Source organism: Macadamia integrifolia, unplaced genomic scaffold, assembly GCF_013358625.1.
Source record: "Macadamia integrifolia cultivar HAES 741 unplaced genomic scaffold, SCU_Mint_v3 scaffold_3A, whole genome shotgun sequence".
In the NCBI taxonomy this organism is placed as follows: Eukaryota; Viridiplantae; Streptophyta; class Magnoliopsida; order Proteales; family Proteaceae; genus Macadamia; species Macadamia integrifolia.
In genome coordinates this window covers 46,446-62,655 of record NW_024870666.1, presented here as the reverse complement: position 1 = coordinate 62,655, position 16,210 = coordinate 46,446, and the positions used below count along the sequence as shown (strand labels likewise).

At 38.9% G+C, this 16,210-nt stretch overlaps 3 protein-coding genes and 1 pseudogene across 5 annotated transcripts; 2 read left to right on the top strand and 2 right to left on the bottom strand.

The window, feature by feature from the left end:
• Positions 1-28: 28 nt before the first annotated feature.
• LOC122071653 (mediator of RNA polymerase II transcription subunit 4-like) lies at positions 29-1,379 on the bottom strand. The gene has a single exon (XM_042636030.1). It carries the CDS (start codon positions 1,377-1,379, stop codon positions 219-221), a length of 1,161 nt encoding a protein of 386 aa, XP_042491964.1. The 3' UTR covers positions 29-218.
• Positions 1,380-3,178: 1,799 nt separating this feature from the next.
• Positions 3,179-7,913, top strand: LOC122071642. 3 transcript variants are annotated; one of them, XR_006138236.1, is made up of 6 exons: positions 3,199-3,678; positions 4,779-4,943; positions 6,175-6,225; positions 6,837-7,067; positions 7,207-7,304; positions 7,484-7,883. XR_006138236.1 is itself a non-coding variant. In XM_042636019.1 (5 exons), the coding sequence occupies exons 1-5, from the start codon at positions 3,366-3,368 to the stop codon at positions 7,541-7,543; spliced, it is 867 nt and encodes a 288-aa protein (XP_042491953.1). In that variant the 5' UTR covers positions 3,183-3,365; the 3' UTR covers positions 7,544-7,913. The 3 variants fall into 3 exon arrangements, 1 of the variants encoding a protein (XP_042491953.1); XR_006138237.1 differs by lacking the exon at positions 4,779-4,943 and having other exon boundaries at positions 3,179-3,678; XM_042636019.1 differs by lacking the exon at positions 6,175-6,225 and having other exon boundaries at positions 3,183-3,678; positions 7,484-7,913.
• Positions 7,914-9,732: 1,819 nt separating this feature from the next.
• LOC122071647 (fibronectin-binding protein A-like) lies at positions 9,733-10,098 on the top strand. Its single transcript, XM_042636021.1, has one exon. The coding sequence runs from the start codon at positions 9,733-9,735 to the stop codon at positions 10,096-10,098; it is 366 nt and encodes a 121-aa protein (XP_042491955.1).
• A 2,103-nt stretch (positions 10,099-12,201) lies between these two features.
• On the bottom strand, positions 12,202-15,346 carry LOC122071644 (annotated as a pseudogene).
• Positions 15,347-16,210: the final 864 nt, after the last annotated feature.

The window sequence follows — 16,210 nt, the reverse complement described above, 5'->3', positions numbered from 1 at the left end:
ACAATAAGTGATTGCTTCATTCCAAGTATTGAGCCATTGTGATAACTTCTATACTCAATTTATTTGGTATTTCCAACTCATTGACATAAAGTAAACTATAAGGGAGGAGCTTGCATTTCAATCCAAAAAAAAAAAAAAAAACTCATGAGTTATTCAACTTCCACCCCAGAATTCTCCTTGTCCCACTACTTATATACCCACTACCCAGTACACGGATTTTAATCTTCATCTTCCTCCCCAGAACTCTCCATGTCGCTACTATAGTCATCTTCAGCCGGGATGATATCGAGCTGAACAGGTGGAACAAACACAGTTTCTTGTTCCTCAGGTAGCACTTTTTGCGCCAAAGGTAGTTTTTCTTCTTCTTGTTGGTGTTGCTCTTCATGATCATTAGTAAAATTAAGAAGGGATTCTAAAGGGGGTAATCGCACAGGGTCCCCAGGCTTCCAATCAGGAGGAGCAGCAAGGGGGAAATCACTCAGCAATTCCATTGGAATCCTAGGCTTCCAACCTATTGGTGGAATGATATCTTCAATGTTTGGCAGATCCAAAAGTGGATTATACTCCATGGGTTTCTGTAAAGGCACCTCTTTCAACTCACCTTCAACTGTTTTGGATAAACCCACTTGAAGATCCTTAACATTATAAAGCTGTGAAGCTCTCATCTGCTCTTCTTGTGGTGCTGGTGGGAGGGCAGATCCAGATTCTTGGTGGGCGAAGGTTGTGTAGCTTATCCTATGTGCGTATGACAGGATATCTGATAAGCGCAAGGAAGAACCAGATTTAACTTTTCGATAATCAGAGTAATCATCAATGAGGAAGTCGAGGGTGTGCTTTGCTCCCTGGAGCTTGTAAGTGAAGGCACGCATGGTAGAGTCCTTGGAACAAACTTCAGAAGCAATTCTTCTCTCATCTTTTTGAAGGTCAAGGATTTCCTCTAGTTGGGTCACAGCTTCTAAGAGTTGGGTTTGGAGGGAGGTGAAGAGGGAGAGGATTTCTTTGGTGGAAGAAGGGGAAGGAGAGGAGGAGGAGGAGGAGGAGATCAGGGTTTGGGAAGGGAGGAAAATAGGAAGGGAGCCACGGTAAGAAGAGAGCCAGAAGGAGTGGTTAGGGGAGACCTGGAAGAGTTTAGTGGCAAGAGAAGCCATTTGGAGGAGAAGAGATTGGGCTCTGGGGAGGGGTGGGAGGAAGGCGAGGAGGGTTGGGGAGATTGTTGTGGGTGTAGTTAAGTTGGAAGATGGTGGAGTTGGCTGATGATAATGATGATGTGGATTGGGGTGGAGTCCATAGGGAAGAAGGTGGCGTTTTGATTTTTGTGGTCTAGGGGTTGTGGGAGATGGGTGTGAAGGGGAATTAGGATTTGGGGTAGGATTCTGCATTCTCTCTCTCTTCCTCTCAAAAGATTGAAAGCTTGCAGTAGAGGGTGGGGATGGCGGTGAAGGAGGAGAGTACTAATAAAGCCCTCGATTTATGAGGTATTAAATACTGTTTTATTAGGAGACTCACATTCCAAAGTTGGATCTACCATAAAAGGGTTAGTGGTTTTGGGTTTTGGAAAGTATATTATGATCAACAAGAGGATGAATTTTCATCCTCTCATGTATTAAATGCTGAGGAGTTTACTATTTAAGCCATTGTTGGGGAAATGTTTAGAAATGACTCAATTTTTTATATTGTGTTTGGCTCATGTTGAGTTGACAAAAAAAAAAAAAAAAATGTTTGGCTCATGTCACGTTTAGACATAAGCAAGATGGAATTTCTTCATCACCGCTGGGGTGACCTTGAGACATGTACCTATGTCCTTTGAGCTGTGGATTACTATTTGGTCCCTAGGTTCTATGGAGAGAAGCCAGATCCTACATCTTCAAGCTTTTAAAACTGTATATCTTTTTTTCAGGAAATAAAGTCTTTAATACAAAATAGATGGTAAGAATGTAGTTACCAAGATTAGTTGTATATGAATTGTATTATCGTGAAAAGGAAAGGGATTGAGTTTCCTTTCAACCATGGTTCCTTCACCATGAAGATTTGTAATGGATGGTCAAAAGTGAAGATGGTTTCGACCTCGTCAATAAGGTGGGAGAATGCGATGATAACCCATTAAGAGTCCAATCATACGACTACTTCACTTGTAGGGGAGGACTTAAACCCTTGTTTAGGTTTGTGGCTAGGTCACATTCTGACGAGCTTTACCAAAAAAAAAAGTCTTCGAGAGCAAGTCCAAGTCTATAATTTGGAAGAGAGAATGCTATTTAGTCGTGTGGATGTTACATCAGTGGGGGGCCAATGGAAACACACTTATGCATCCAACATATGTGACCTAGTCTCCAATGTAAAATTCTTTAGCTCCACACATACCATAGATTGCATATTTCTATTCTTAATTATTCACTTTTACATACTTGGTTTTGACATTTAATAAGAACCATTTGGAAGAACCCGGACTCAACATCGCATAAAAATCCTTTGCGGTGAAGAAGTGAGCGGTAGTGCGGATCAAATGGCTGAAGTGCATGTTGGGGCCCTCCCAGCTGTTGGATCCTCATTGCCACTCACCACTCACCGCTCACCGCCGAGGATTTGAACCCGTCAACACCATGAATTAAAGGATTCAAATCGGATCGATCAATTTAGGTTCCTAATTTTTTTTTTTATCTGGCTCAACTTATCGTTTTCAAAATCTAGGGTTAGAGCATATTTTGACGGATTCCGATCAATTCTTCATGGATCCTACTGGACCGATCTGAATCCCAATTCTGGAATTTAATCTTGCTCAATCTGCCATATGATAGAAATACATCATCCTTCTCTGAGTTGGCAAGTCCACCTTCATAGCCAACTTTTGTCACTAAAACCTTTGAAGCCTCATCCCAAGGCTAAGATAGAACATCTGCAATCCAAAGGCACCTTAAACTAGAATCCTTCCTTGAGAAGTTAGGAGAGAGAAAATAAGAGAGACACAAAACTCTCACTCGTCCCTTTTTAACTGCGTTTAGATGTTCTCTGGTGGTTGGGTTGCCCAGTGAGACATCCGGTGGTTAGGAAGACCCAGGCATGGATGTGTTGGGGTCCATGCCTGGGTCCTCCTAACCATGGGCTAGAGAGGATATTAATCCCAAATCCTCTTAACTGGATTCACTTTCTCTCTCCTATTTTGTGTCTGGTTGGTCCTCTTTGAAGTGTGGCTGGAGAGAATCTAACTTCCCTTACAAACTGAGATCATCATTGTATTTCCCAAAACACCCTTATATTCCTTTTCCAATCTCCTGTTTGGAAGATTCCAAATTCACACCAATTTAAAGGAATTTCAAAATTACTCAACGCCATTAACTGAAACAAAGTTACATTCTCTCATACCAAACCTTATGAATTCTTCTTTCTCTTCCACACCAGTTTTGGTGGAAGATGATCCACCATCTCCCGAGGTGTCTGGGCCTTCAGAAACCCTAGATGCAGATAACAATGGTGTTTTTTCTAGTCAAGACAACTCTGAGCCTTCCACGTCTTCCTCTAATTCAAATGTTGCGGAATCTGAGCTCATTCTTCAGAGTTCAGAGGCTTTGGTGAAAGGGATCTCTTTTTTTCTTGGCTCCTTGATTAAGGATTTCGATTGTAAAGCTGAAGATACGGTTAAAAGCCAAGACCAGCTCTGCTCCGCAATTGACCGATTAAGTAGAGGTATTATTCCTTGGTTGGATATTGATTTACCAGTGAAATGGATTATCATGATTGGGTTTCTGTTCTTGATGCTCCTGCGTCTTGGTTATTTCGAACAAGTTTGAAGATTTTATTTTTGTTTTTTTAATTGTTTAATTGGTGTTGTGTTAGATGTTTGAGACTTTTTAAAACTTTATTCTCTATATTTGTTTATTTGATCAATTGGGTGTTAAATATAAATTGAGAAAACCCAGAAATTGGAGCACTTCCTCGGTCGCTCAAATATAGATTTCAGTGAATCTATTTTTTCCCGCATACTTTTGCATTTAATTTATGTAAATTATATGCATTAATTTCCTGTGAAATAGCTTCACTTTCCTCATGTTTTATCGTAATTTCTCACCTTACAATTTTTATATAGTTGTTAAAAAATAAATTAACTTATGTAGGAAAAAATTAACCACCCCCACACACACAAAAAAAAAAAAAAAAAAAAAAAAAAAAGAAAGAAAGAAAGAAAGAAAGAAAAAAAAAAAAAAAAAAGCAGAGCCATACATGAACGTAATTCAAGTGAAATGAGGCCCAAAATGTTTTATGTAGATATTAATTAATACCATTATAAGAAAAGAGTTTTTGTCTATTGTGAGATGCTTTTTCAATTATGATTATTTTGAGAGATGTTAGTGATCTAGTTGAATTCTTGATCATTAGAACTAGTGGAATGGAAACTCAATTTATGTAGTTATTATCTTTATTAAAATTTTGTATCTTTACTTTTCGTTAAAGTTCTGTCTTTTGCGTAAAGGTTTTCCCTTCTTACTACTATAGGCACGCCCTTCAGACACATAAACTAAAGCCCATTATTTTAAAACTGCACCCATGATCATACTACTGGCTAGTACAGGACAGATTACAAAGAGAGTAAACACTATTGATGCTTGTTTGAAAGTCCAATTAGAATATATTGTGGATGTTTGTTTAGCTCATGATCTTGCTTCTTTTAAGATCAACCTCTTGTTTGTTGCATTGTTTGTTTTCCTGGGCTTCGTATTAGTATAGCAGTCCTGTTGCTGAAGTATGATTGTGTTTCATCTAAAATAGTCACTTTCTGTTGTTTACAGAGCTTGACCAATTATTAGAAAATGCACCCTTGCCATTCGTCATGCATCATGCAGCGAAAATTACAGGTGTTCGTAAGAGAGTATCATCTTTGAACTCACTTTTAAAATTGATACAACGGGGTATTGATGATATAGATCGGATGCTATCTGCAGGCCTGTCACATGGTACCACGTTATTCTCTATGATTTCATTTTCGTTTTTCTTATTCTACTTTTTCTGATAAAATATGATGTTACTGTGTTAGGACATAATATTATATTTCCTCTTCCCTTCATTATATGGATTACCCAAGTTAAACTCAACTCAGTTTAGCTGTGACAACGAAAAAGGAAAAACTCAACTATTAACCACTAATTGGGGATAGGTACAAGGCTGGTTTTTTATGAATCAAATAAAAATCCTCACTATAACATTGTTCCTCTTGAATTACAAAACTATCCTTGTAACACAACTAAATCTGAATCACCGTATCACCCTAGCTAATCTAGTAATCTGTATGTAATATGATCATTTTATCAAAGTATATAATTATGAAACCCTTATCTATTGACACAACTACCATACTTATCCTGAGTATGAATTGACTGTGCTACTTCTTAATTAAGACAGATCAATGAGTTTGAAAACAGCCCCAAAATCAACTCATGAATTTGCCTTTGGCTGAACACACTTTTTGACAAGTAACAAGCTGTCAGTGAGGCTGAATAATATGAGTATGATAAAAATCAAATAGTGTAGGCTGTAACAATGGTGGATCAAAACCTATGGAAGTTGAGTGGACAGCACTAGGTGGTTTTACTTCCCATCATTTGATCTTGCACTGATGACCACAGGTTGGTACATGGCCTTAGGATTTGTTAAGGTAGCCTTATTGGATTATCCTATCTCATTGGCTTTACAACTTTCCCTTTATAATGTCTTCCCACATTACTTACCTCTTTTGAAGTTTATGTCTTGCCATTACATCTTTCACAGATGTAATAGCAATTTACCTGAGTACTTGAATTTCAATCCCTTCTTTATCTGTCTTTTTTGTGTGTATATTTACTATCTATCCCTTTGGCTTTCTTTTTTCATCATTTTGTGTTTCTGTTTGGTAATGGTGCCCATGTGACATAAATATATTGGACTAATTTTCTCCATGGATTATCTGTATTATAAATATAATTTTTATATATTAGATTAGACATGGGGAGAGCTTTTGTTTTGAATCAAAATTCTTGACATCATCCACTACTTTCTTTTGAGATGCCCTGTAATCCTCTTAATTCTTTTAGTCATTCTTCATGTTCTTTTGAGATGCCCTGTAATCTTTCTAATTCTTTGAGTCTTTCTTCGCATTCTTATCTTGAATCTTGTTCCTGAGTAGCTTATAAGCTTAATCCTGGTCTACAGGAAAAGCTACTGCAGAAAATGCTGGGCAATAATAGTGACTGGGTATTGCAGGTACGTGGCTTTGATACTAATTATGCTTCTGCCAGACTAACAGATGCTCATTGTATATATTTTTTCTTTGAAAAAAAGAAGAAGAAATAGGGAGACAGGGTGTGGGACAGACAGTGAGCTTGCTTGTAGAAAGAAAACGTTTACATATGCTTGAAGAGAAAATTAATCATAGTTGCAACTTTGTGAGTGCCTTCAGGAAGAACGTCATTGTTGTATGTACAGACATGTCTACATTGCAAGTTTTTGGGTTTATTCCGTATTTAACACCTTGTACTGTTGAACACAGATACATGTGTCCTTTCTGTGTCATATATAATTTAGCAATTTGTGTTAAAATCTATATTTAGGCTAGGAATTGAGAATCTAATGTCTACTGTCAGCTTTACTAAATTATTTTAAGGAGTTGTTTACTGATGCTTTGGAAGCTAGTTGAGTTATTTTTTTCTCTTTGAATTTAAATATAATGTCTGATTGTTTATTTAGAGGATTTGGTTTTTGATTTGTAAAGTTTGAATTTGCTACTCTGGGTGTTCCTGGTTCTTGAGTTTCTCTCATTCATCTATAATTTCTGATACAATGTTGGTTTGTTTTTCTCGGGTCATCCCACATAGGGCCATCCAACATCATTAAATCTCTCTGCACAAATTTAACGGCCATTGTTGGGTCAGTAGTGGGCGAGCCTGTGGCTCAACGGTTAAGTTGCACTATTGCAACATGTTGGTCACAGGTTCAGAACTTGGAAACAGCCTCTCCTGCGAAGCAGGGGGTAAGCTGCATACATTTGCCCCTCCCAGACCTTGCAGTAGTGGTAGCCACGTGCACCGGGTTGCTCTTAATCTTTGGTGAGTTAGTGATGACTTAATTGATTTATTTTAAAGAGAGAGAAGACATTGTGATGAGCTCAGATCTGTTAGGTCAATTTATTTTTTCATTTGATTAAAAAACTTGTATTTAATCATTTGCTGACCTCAAATTCAACAGTTGCAGATGCAATCCTCACTCTTTGGCTAGTCCATTTGACGAGGGGATCCAAAACACTCATCAGGAACACTAGTTCTGGTTTCATTCTGTTCTTGAAGGTGAGCTCTCTCTCTCTCTCTCTAAGAGTTTAAAGGAGAAAAAAATGCTATTCATTGCCTCCTCTCGTTGCAAAAGAGTTTGTCCCATTTAGAATTTGCATGGAACAAGGGACTTTGTTCTCTCTCGGTTGATGGCTAGTGCAATGATGAAAGGGTTACTGTTGGCATTTGACAATCAGGCAGCGGTGGCACTGAGGCTGCATGTGGATTTGAAGGAGATGAATAGAAAAAATGGGTGAAAGATTTTTGCATTGTTCCAGGCTTCAAGCAACTGTATACTTATTGATTGTTCCCGTGAATGACAAGATAGCAGCTCTGAGATTGAACATGTTGGGGTGTTCAGGTATGTGAGTTGCGGAGGAAGAACTACTGATACATGCATATCATTTTCAATAATACAAACTAAAAAGTTTCAGACTTCATTCAATCGCATGTATGCCAGGAATGTATAGGTTTTGGTTAGTTCAATGCCTATGCATTGGACTGCACGGCTGCATCACGCTGGACCCAAATATTCATTGCTTTCTTTATATACATTATGCAAGATTATGGTCCAGGTTCCAAGGATTGGTTAAACTATATGTTGTTCTCCTTTTCTTTCTTCTTTTTAACCTTTCCCACTTTATGAGTTGGTTGCATATTCCATTGGCCTAAGATGTACCAAAAAGAACCCTTGGTTTTAAAAAAATAATCTTTACTAAAAAGCAAGAAGAATGTGCAAAAACTTTTATGGGCAAGAGAACCTATCCACTTGCGCAGACACTGCACCAGCACACAAGCTAATCAGAGGCCATGCGGAGGCATTGGGGTGGAGCGGGGGCAGCACGGTCTTTTTGCACTCGCTTGAGTTTGTGCGTAGAGCCATACAAGCGGGCAGGGTTCTTTCTTTCATCTTTTTGTTTATTAAGATGGAGAAAAGAAAGCTACCTGGTCGTGTGTTCCTGCACCCAGACAAAGGCAGCAAAAGACCAGTCCATTGGTTCACCCTACCCTTTGGGATGCCTCGGCGTGCACCAGTGTAGGGCCGCTTAACCAGGTAACATTCTCTCCCTGTTAAGATTCAGGGAAAAGAATGCTACTTGGTCATGTGGCCCATGTGCCCAGACATGGTGGAGGTTGAAATGATGGCCTAGGCCTGCCTTTGTGAAAATAAAAAATAAAAAATACCCATCCTCTATTGATGCCCCTGTGTGTTCCATCATTGGCCTCGTGCTGGTGCATGGGCCACGGGGTCAAGTGGCATGCTTCTTCCTAAGATTTATGGAAGAGAAGAAAAATTTTTCTTTAAAGGAAAACCCCCATTTTTTGTGGACTGGCTGTTTCCTTGTTTACACCAGCTACCACCAGGCCCGCCCTCATTGTCATAACTTTAATTTCTTTCTTTAACTTTCTCTCATTTTACGTCAAAGTTAATAGAGCCTTAATTGAAATGGTTAACATCTTATAGAGAACTAACCAAGAAAGGAGATGGCCATCTTAAGTTGCATTATTGCTTCATGTTCACATGTTTAAAACATGGAAACAATCTCTTTTCCGAATTAAAGAGGCTGCATACACAATACCCCTCCAAGATCTTGCTGTTGCGAGAGCCTTGTACGCAGAGTATGACAATTTTGACTTTCTCTAAAATTTTACACACGGTTTAATTTAGACTATGTACTCTCTATCCAGTGGTTTAATTGTTAGTCTTTATTCTACGTGACACGGTTAGGTGAGGTGTCCAAGAAATCCTTCCTACATGTGTCATGCAATTTCATGCACACCCTCTACCCTCAAGGGAACCCAGTCATGATTTTCCTAACAATCTGAGTTTTTCAATTGTAATGAAACCAAATCATAGTCTCACCTCTGTTATTGAGAAAGAAACAGAGTCTGAGACTTCGCTTTTTCTTTCATGCCTTACGGTGGCAAGTATAACCTGAAATCCACCCTCACTTCAGGCCATCCTGGAGCTCATCAGGCGGGCCGAGGCCATTTCACAAAACTTCTCCTTCTGTTCAGTGCAAACATGTTAGAGACTTAGTGAGAGAATGACAAATTCGTCTATCAAATTCTTTGGAGACTGTGTGCTTTGGGAGTTGGGACAGTCTATCCAATTTAATATCACATAACTCTGTGACTCTGGAGACACTCATTAATATTGATACACCTGCAGACATGTATGCAGATTTAGTGACACCTTTGCTTATACTTATTATCTTCAGCATTCATTATCTACTCTAAACTTCAACCTCTTCAAACACCTACACCTGGTCTTCTCATTTAAATCCAATCTTTGTCATTAACATCTCTAGCTCCAGCAGGTGTCTTGGTCTGTGGCACAGTCCCCCAGAGCCTTTATCACATGAAGGTCCATAAGAAGTTTGAGCTATGCATGCAAGAAGAGTACCCCTCCTCCCTCTCAACCTCTTTCCATCTCTCTCAGATTATGGCTTCTTCTAAGCAGCTCTTCTTGTTCATCTTCTTGTTTGGGTTGTTTCTTCTCATTAATCTTGCTTCCCTTAGTGATGCTTGGCAACTGAAGGATCCCATTAAGGAGAAGGGGAACAGTGGTAATGAAAATGAAGGTGGAGAAGAGAAGAGGGTGTTCAGTAAAATCCACACAAGTTTGAATGAAGGTGAAAAATTGGATCTGCCACCTCTTCCACATATCCCTCTTGTACCCACAATCCCACAACTCCCTATTCCACCAACAATCCCACAAATCCCAGAATTGCCACTTCCACCACCTACAATCCCACAACTCCCTATTCCACCGACAATCCCACAAATCCCAGAATTGCCACTTCCATAACCTACAATCCCACAGATCCCACAAATCCCACTTCCACCTCCATTCGGGATGCCATGAATTCCTTCAGTGCCTACAATCCCCGGAATCCCACACTAACCACCTTTAAACATTCCTGCTATTCCATTCTCTACACCACCTCCTGTGTAAGGTTTAAGTTCTTCAATAAGGCTAGGCTTTATATTCTCTCTATGTTATAGACTGCTCTGTTTACTTAAGGGTTCTGTACTTTTTATTGAAAACTTTGGTTTGACCGTCTGCCTCTGTAATTAGTCACTAGTCAATAAGTTTGCTCCAATGCAGCCAAAATGAGCTTGTAGTTTAGTTTTTTATTCTCTTTTTATACAGCCTAGTTTATTTTTGCTAAATCATTGCTTGCCTTAGCACCAATTACCTCTATGACCAAGATTCCACTAATGCATGGATTATTGGTAACATGTTATCATGACCAGTATGGATGTGGACCCAAAGAAAAGGCAGTCATTGTATGCCACTGGTAAAGGCAGTTGATTGCATTAGGTTTCCTAGGGGAGTAAAAAGCACTTGGGCTGTGCTTGATATGCATTCTTGGAATAGAATATGGTTCAAAACGCATTTTAAACCCGATTTTTCTCTATTTTTTCACCTTAAAATGCGTTATAAATTCAGAATTTATTAATGCATACCAAACACAGCCTTGGTTTGGGGAAAGAAAAATGACATGATTTGGGGAAAGAAAAATGACTTAACTGGAGATGTGTTATTACCTGAATCTTTCCACCATGGCATAAAACTACAACATAGTGACCAATGACCATGGCTTAATCATGTATATCAGACTAGCAGTTGTGCTAAAGTTACCATCCACACCACTAAAACTATCCATTATAGCTCTTAGTAGTCATCAATTCCCTCACATTGAGGATCTCTTGAACTCAAATAAGAAGTCCCTCTAGTAGCAGTTTATTGGTCATTTACAAATAATACAAAACATACATTTTATCTCTAAGCAACATTGAAAGAACTTGCAGCACTCTCAACAAACTTCCTTGGTCCCTTGAACCATCTCTTGTCTCCGGCGCTTCCCGTCGGACACCGTGGCCGTAAGTAGTTGGTGTTTGCCACCTTCATCTCCGTCTGCTGTCCTTGTCAAAACGGTCAGGAAGTAATATGATTTACCATTGATCTCCGAAGTTGAAGTTTCTAATATGTTTTGCGGTTGGAGCAGCATCAGGGTCAAAATCACCCTAAAAGATAAGCACAGCAAAAGAAAAGAACAAAAATAATCAGAATTCAAGCATAGTTGTCATCAAGGCGTCTAGGCGAACCAAGGCATCGAAGGCGGCCAAGGCAATTGCCTGTCATGCCTTGCAATTATGAATTAAAGTCATTTTTAGTTTCAGTCAGTACTTATTCTCTAAAATGGGTGGCAGCGGTGGGAGATAACGGGAGACTTGAACTCAAGACCTCTTGGTGAGAGTGAGTTTAGCGTATCACAGTTTCACCAATTGCACTCAACAGTAACCTTGTATTTAAATGCAAATAGTCAAGGGGGTGAAGATTCATGGCTTGTATGTTTAAAATTTTTTGGAAAATTTACATTCACCACGCTAGCATTTGTCCCAATTATATCACCCCCTGTAGTTTTGTTTTTTTACATTTAAACTCAAAAAACTAACACCGTTACACTGATTTGAGATGTTTTTTGTTAACTTGAACCCAAATTTTCTTAATCCCCACAATACCCTTCTTTCTTTCTTCAACCTCCCAACGAACAAACATTTGGGGCAAATTTCTAAAAAATTTTTAATAAGCCGTAGGTTGTAGATTGCTCCGGTTAGGAAAGGTTGTTCCGGCAAAGATAGATCAAAGGTTGTTACTATGAGGAAGACCTACTTTGTTCTCCAGCAATGAAGGAATGTCTACGATTTGCTCATTCTTCGTTTTCTGAAAAAAAAAAAAAGGTTTTTTTTCACAAGAAAAGCTTGATAGTGATGATAATGGAGAAACAAATCATCCTCATAAATGAGAGTTATAGTTTCCTTTCACTTTAGTTCTCTCTGGAGTTAGAGAAGTATCTGAGGCGCCCTGTTTCGAACCCAAAAGTCTATTTCTTAAAGATATTTCTATTTAAATCAAAGTTTATCAAACCAATTCAAAATGAAGATCTATTGTTGTCAAGAAAAAAAAAAAAAAAAACCCCTTCCTGATCGGTTATGAATTTTAGTCACAAATTAATGAAATAATTACATCAAGAATGGATGGGTGGGTCATGGGTGTGGGAGAATCAAACATCAGACATTAACAAGGAATTTGATATGTGAACCATTTAATCACTTAACAGGAAGCTGCACAATCTCCATTGCCAAATTAGCAATGCCGATACAACAAATGCAACATGGGCACAAGCAACTCAACACCTACCTGCACGGTTTATAATTGGAAAAAAAAATAAAAACCGTCAGAAATCCATGAAACACAAGTTTCCATTTTTTTTTCTGAAAATGAAATATATTTTCAAGATCTGAAATCACAAGCAATCACTTACGATCATGGCCACAAGGGATAAAACCAACGCAACGACGGCCAAGGGCAACCCAATCAAGAAACCCAGTGTTCGACAATCTCCCATTCTGTCTCTCTGTGTATGGCGCTTTTTGCTCATTCGAAGCCCCTTTGATGTCTTTAGAACAGAGAGAGTTGTCTTCGATCTGAGGAGCCCTGTTTCAAATAGCCATCATCTTCGACCTCATACCTTCGCTTCGCAGGAGAGTATCGATTTCGCTAGAGAGTATCGACTTTGCCGAAAACAATATCACCTCTCCTTTGATGGAGAAGGTAAGGGGGGTGGGATTTTGGGATTTTGGTAGATTCAAAGGTGTTAAAAGAGTATAATAGGTAGGAAGGGTATTTAGGTCTTTTTAATTTTGAAACTAACACCAGGATAACGGTGTTAATTTTTTGAGTTTAAACGTAAAGAAACAAAACTACAGGGGGTGATGTGGTGTTAAAAGTATGTTTCTGGTTTCTCATTTGCAATTTTACCTCAGAAACAATTTTGCCGGAGTAAGCTTGTTTCCCCAGCAAATATTCCACCTGCACAAAGTCCAAAGTCACAATATAGCTTAGGTATTAGCTAAGCTCACTTGCAAGGTTTGTAGACATCTAGCTAAAGACGGATTACCTGGCCGTAGAGGATCTTTATCAGCTAAAGACATGTTTGGCAACGCAGTTTTCATTTGAATATCTCCATGCCCAACTAAACCTCCAAACAGTCTACAATCGCATTAAATTTAGGAAACCAAGTCAACAAACTATAGTGAAAATAAAACCCAATTTCTGTTAATTTTAAATACATTTCCAAACAGACCCCAATTGGGTAACCTGAATCATGTAGGTCAGCCTGATTAGATCGGTCTAAATATCTAACAAATGACATTCTCAATGGGATCCGTATTTTGTAGACATATAGAAATCTACCCATGCTTATCTGTCTAATTTCAACCCAAGAAGAATTAGCTGAGTGAAAAAATAAAGTTTTGAAAATTTAGGATTATAGTGTACAATAGTGGTGCATGGTAGGGGTGTCAATTATGAGCTCGCATCGGTAGGCTCGACCGAGCTCGACATGTTTTCAGTCCAACTTAGACTGACCCATTTAATAAACGTGTCGGGCTTGAGCCATATTAATTAAACAGGCTTCACGGTGCAAGTAGCAAGCCCATCGGGCACCTGATCGAACCGACACATGCCCGGCTTGAACTGACTCGTTGTAGCCCGACCCAGCTCAACTCCCTTTAATACTACATAAAATTCATATTTTGCCACTACTAGTAAGAAACATAATAAGCTTGCTTACCTTTTCTTTTGTAATATGATTTGATTCAATTAAGCTTTATTTTTGTAAGTTATAAATGTCATAATCTCTTATTTTTCGTCGTAAGAACAACCATAATCTCATATCATTTCTCTTTTTTTATTTAAAGATTTGCCTCACATATTTCTGGGCATTTAATCCACTTAAGAAAAGAATTTTAGGATAGACACGTTTAAAGCCCGTTTAGACTTAAATAAGTCTGTAGCCCCGTTAAGGCACAATTAAGGCCCAATTAAGACTGTTTAAGGAAGTCCAATTAAAGTCCGACACCGATCGACCGGATTATAAACCGTACCAAGTCCCTCAAAGTTAGGACCGTTTACTTAAAGTGGCGTTCACAGTGCAAAGCTTCCAAGTGGTCAAGCCCGATTAAACCTGATCAAGACCGATCCAATCCAACCGATTGACAACCCTAGTACATGGGCATACATAGAAATGAGTGTCAATATCATGGGGAGTATATGATTCATTTGAGTCTAAAACTCAACGAACTGCTCGCATAGAATGTCCACTATGTATCCAACAGTTGTAATTGTTATGTGCAAAAATCACGAACCCACTAAGGGAGGAAGCTTATCTTCATGACGAGTGAAGTGGCATTTTTTCATATAAAAATTTCCAAGGAATAAGATTCCCATGCCTACAATGTGGGGTTTTCATACCGTCTCACATTTTTTTTTTTTTACCATGTAGTCTCTATTAGACAAAACTATTGTCTGATAAGCATAATGGTTCAACCTTGGATTCCTGTAAATTTCCTGGAGTTCGGTAGAGAATTGAAAAATTTAAGGGCCAAATTACCTTAGGGAGAAATTCCTCCGGTGGGCCGAAGTCAGTGATGGACTTCTTATCGGTTTGGTTGAAAACCATGACAGAAAGATTAATGTTGGCATCGAAGTTATCTTCGTATCTGAGAACCTGGCCAGGGTATTCTTTCTCATTGTTAGGGTTCCATTTTACCAGGACCTTAAATCCATCTCCACTGTATGGTAAGAAATCTGTGTTCGTCTTCGGTTTACCAAACACATTGGCTGCAATTAATCAAAACCCCATTTAAAAATTTCTTTAATTCAATAATATAATAAACTAAATTTTACAAAATTAAATTACCAGCTTCTCCGTAGGTGGCGTCGGCCGGCGAACCTTAGTGCCGACGGCTGCAGCACAGATGAGGACTGTGAGACCCAACCGGCCGGGGACGGCGGCATTGTCGTCTTCATCCTGGATTGGCTGATTTTGGGCCCGGCAGACCAGCTGGGTGGGCTTGTTGATTGACACCTGGCGCTGTGATGAGGATCTAGTGGCAGTCGGGTTGGAAAGGGCATGGTAGTGAAGGAAACATGAAGTGGACGCCATTGGTTCACCCTGTCACTCTCTCTCTATCTTGGAGATTTCTTCTTTCTTCGTTTTTCTGTTCTAATAATTTAATAGTTTGAAGTATAGTATGGTTATGAAGGCCATTGGATGTTTTTTGGTTTTTGGATTTTGGATGTGAAAGTGGATAAGGATCTAGAGGTTTTGATATGAATGGTGCCACGTGGAACCAAATTGTTTTTCGTTCTAGTGCAATCTCTATAAGTCTATGCCACTTAGATGTCTTGATACGAGTGTTGCCATGTGGCACCAAATTATTTTTGGGCTTGGGTTTGTAATGGCTAGGTCTAACATCTTATCGTATGGTTCATTCATACAATTTGGAGAAAGTTTCGAATGTCATAATTCTCTCCCAAATGTTTGAAGTCCAATACTGTGTTTCGAATCCCATCCAACCACAATAAAGATAGATAATCACTTCACCGTATGTGAAGAAAAACTCGGTCAATAAATTTGAAAAAAAAGGAACATCCTGATGCGAAAAAAAATCGTCTGCAATTCCGATATCGTACAATTCCGTGTAATACCACCTTCAGGCGATGACACGTGTATTGATACCAATATAATGGTCCAGATCTGATTTAAATGCCTCTTTACTGATTTAATGTTTTATTAATTATACCAGATCTGGACCATTGTATTTGTATCAATACACGTGTCACCACCTGAAGGTGATATTGCACGGAATTGTACAAGATCGGAATTGCAGACGATTTCAACCCGACTGATGCACAAGGTGTAGACTTGTGCCTAATGTTACCTAATGAATATTCTCTTACGTCATGGCAACTCCATCTATAGATCACTTTCTTCTTCCCTCTCGCATCTGTTAAATTTGAGACCTTGGATGTCTTCATATATTAGTTGGGTCCTTAATTTAGTAGT

What these genes read in the sequence shown, in the direction of transcription:
- LOC122071647 (XM_042636021.1), top strand. Translation starts at nt 9,733, where the DNA reads ATGGCTTCTTCTAAGCAGCTCTTCTTGTTCATCTTCTTGTTTGGGTTG.
- LOC122071653 (XM_042636030.1), bottom strand. Translation starts at nt 1,379, where the DNA reads ATGCAGAATCCTACCCCAAATCCTAATTCCCCTTCACACCCATCTCCC.
- LOC122071642 (XM_042636019.1), top strand. Translation starts at nt 3,366, where the DNA reads ATGAATTCTTCTTTCTCTTCCACACCAGTTTTGGTGGAAGATGATCCA. An exon ending in ATCTGCAGGCCTGTCACATG is followed by an intron (nt 4,944 to 6,836) that starts GTACCACGTTAT and finishes CATCCCACATAG; the next exon opens with GGCCATCCAACATCATTAAA. An exon ending in GTTTCATTCTGTTCTTGAAG is followed by an intron (nt 7,305 to 7,483) that starts GTGAGCTCTCTC and finishes TTTGACAATCAG; the next exon opens with GCAGCGGTGGCACTGAGGCT.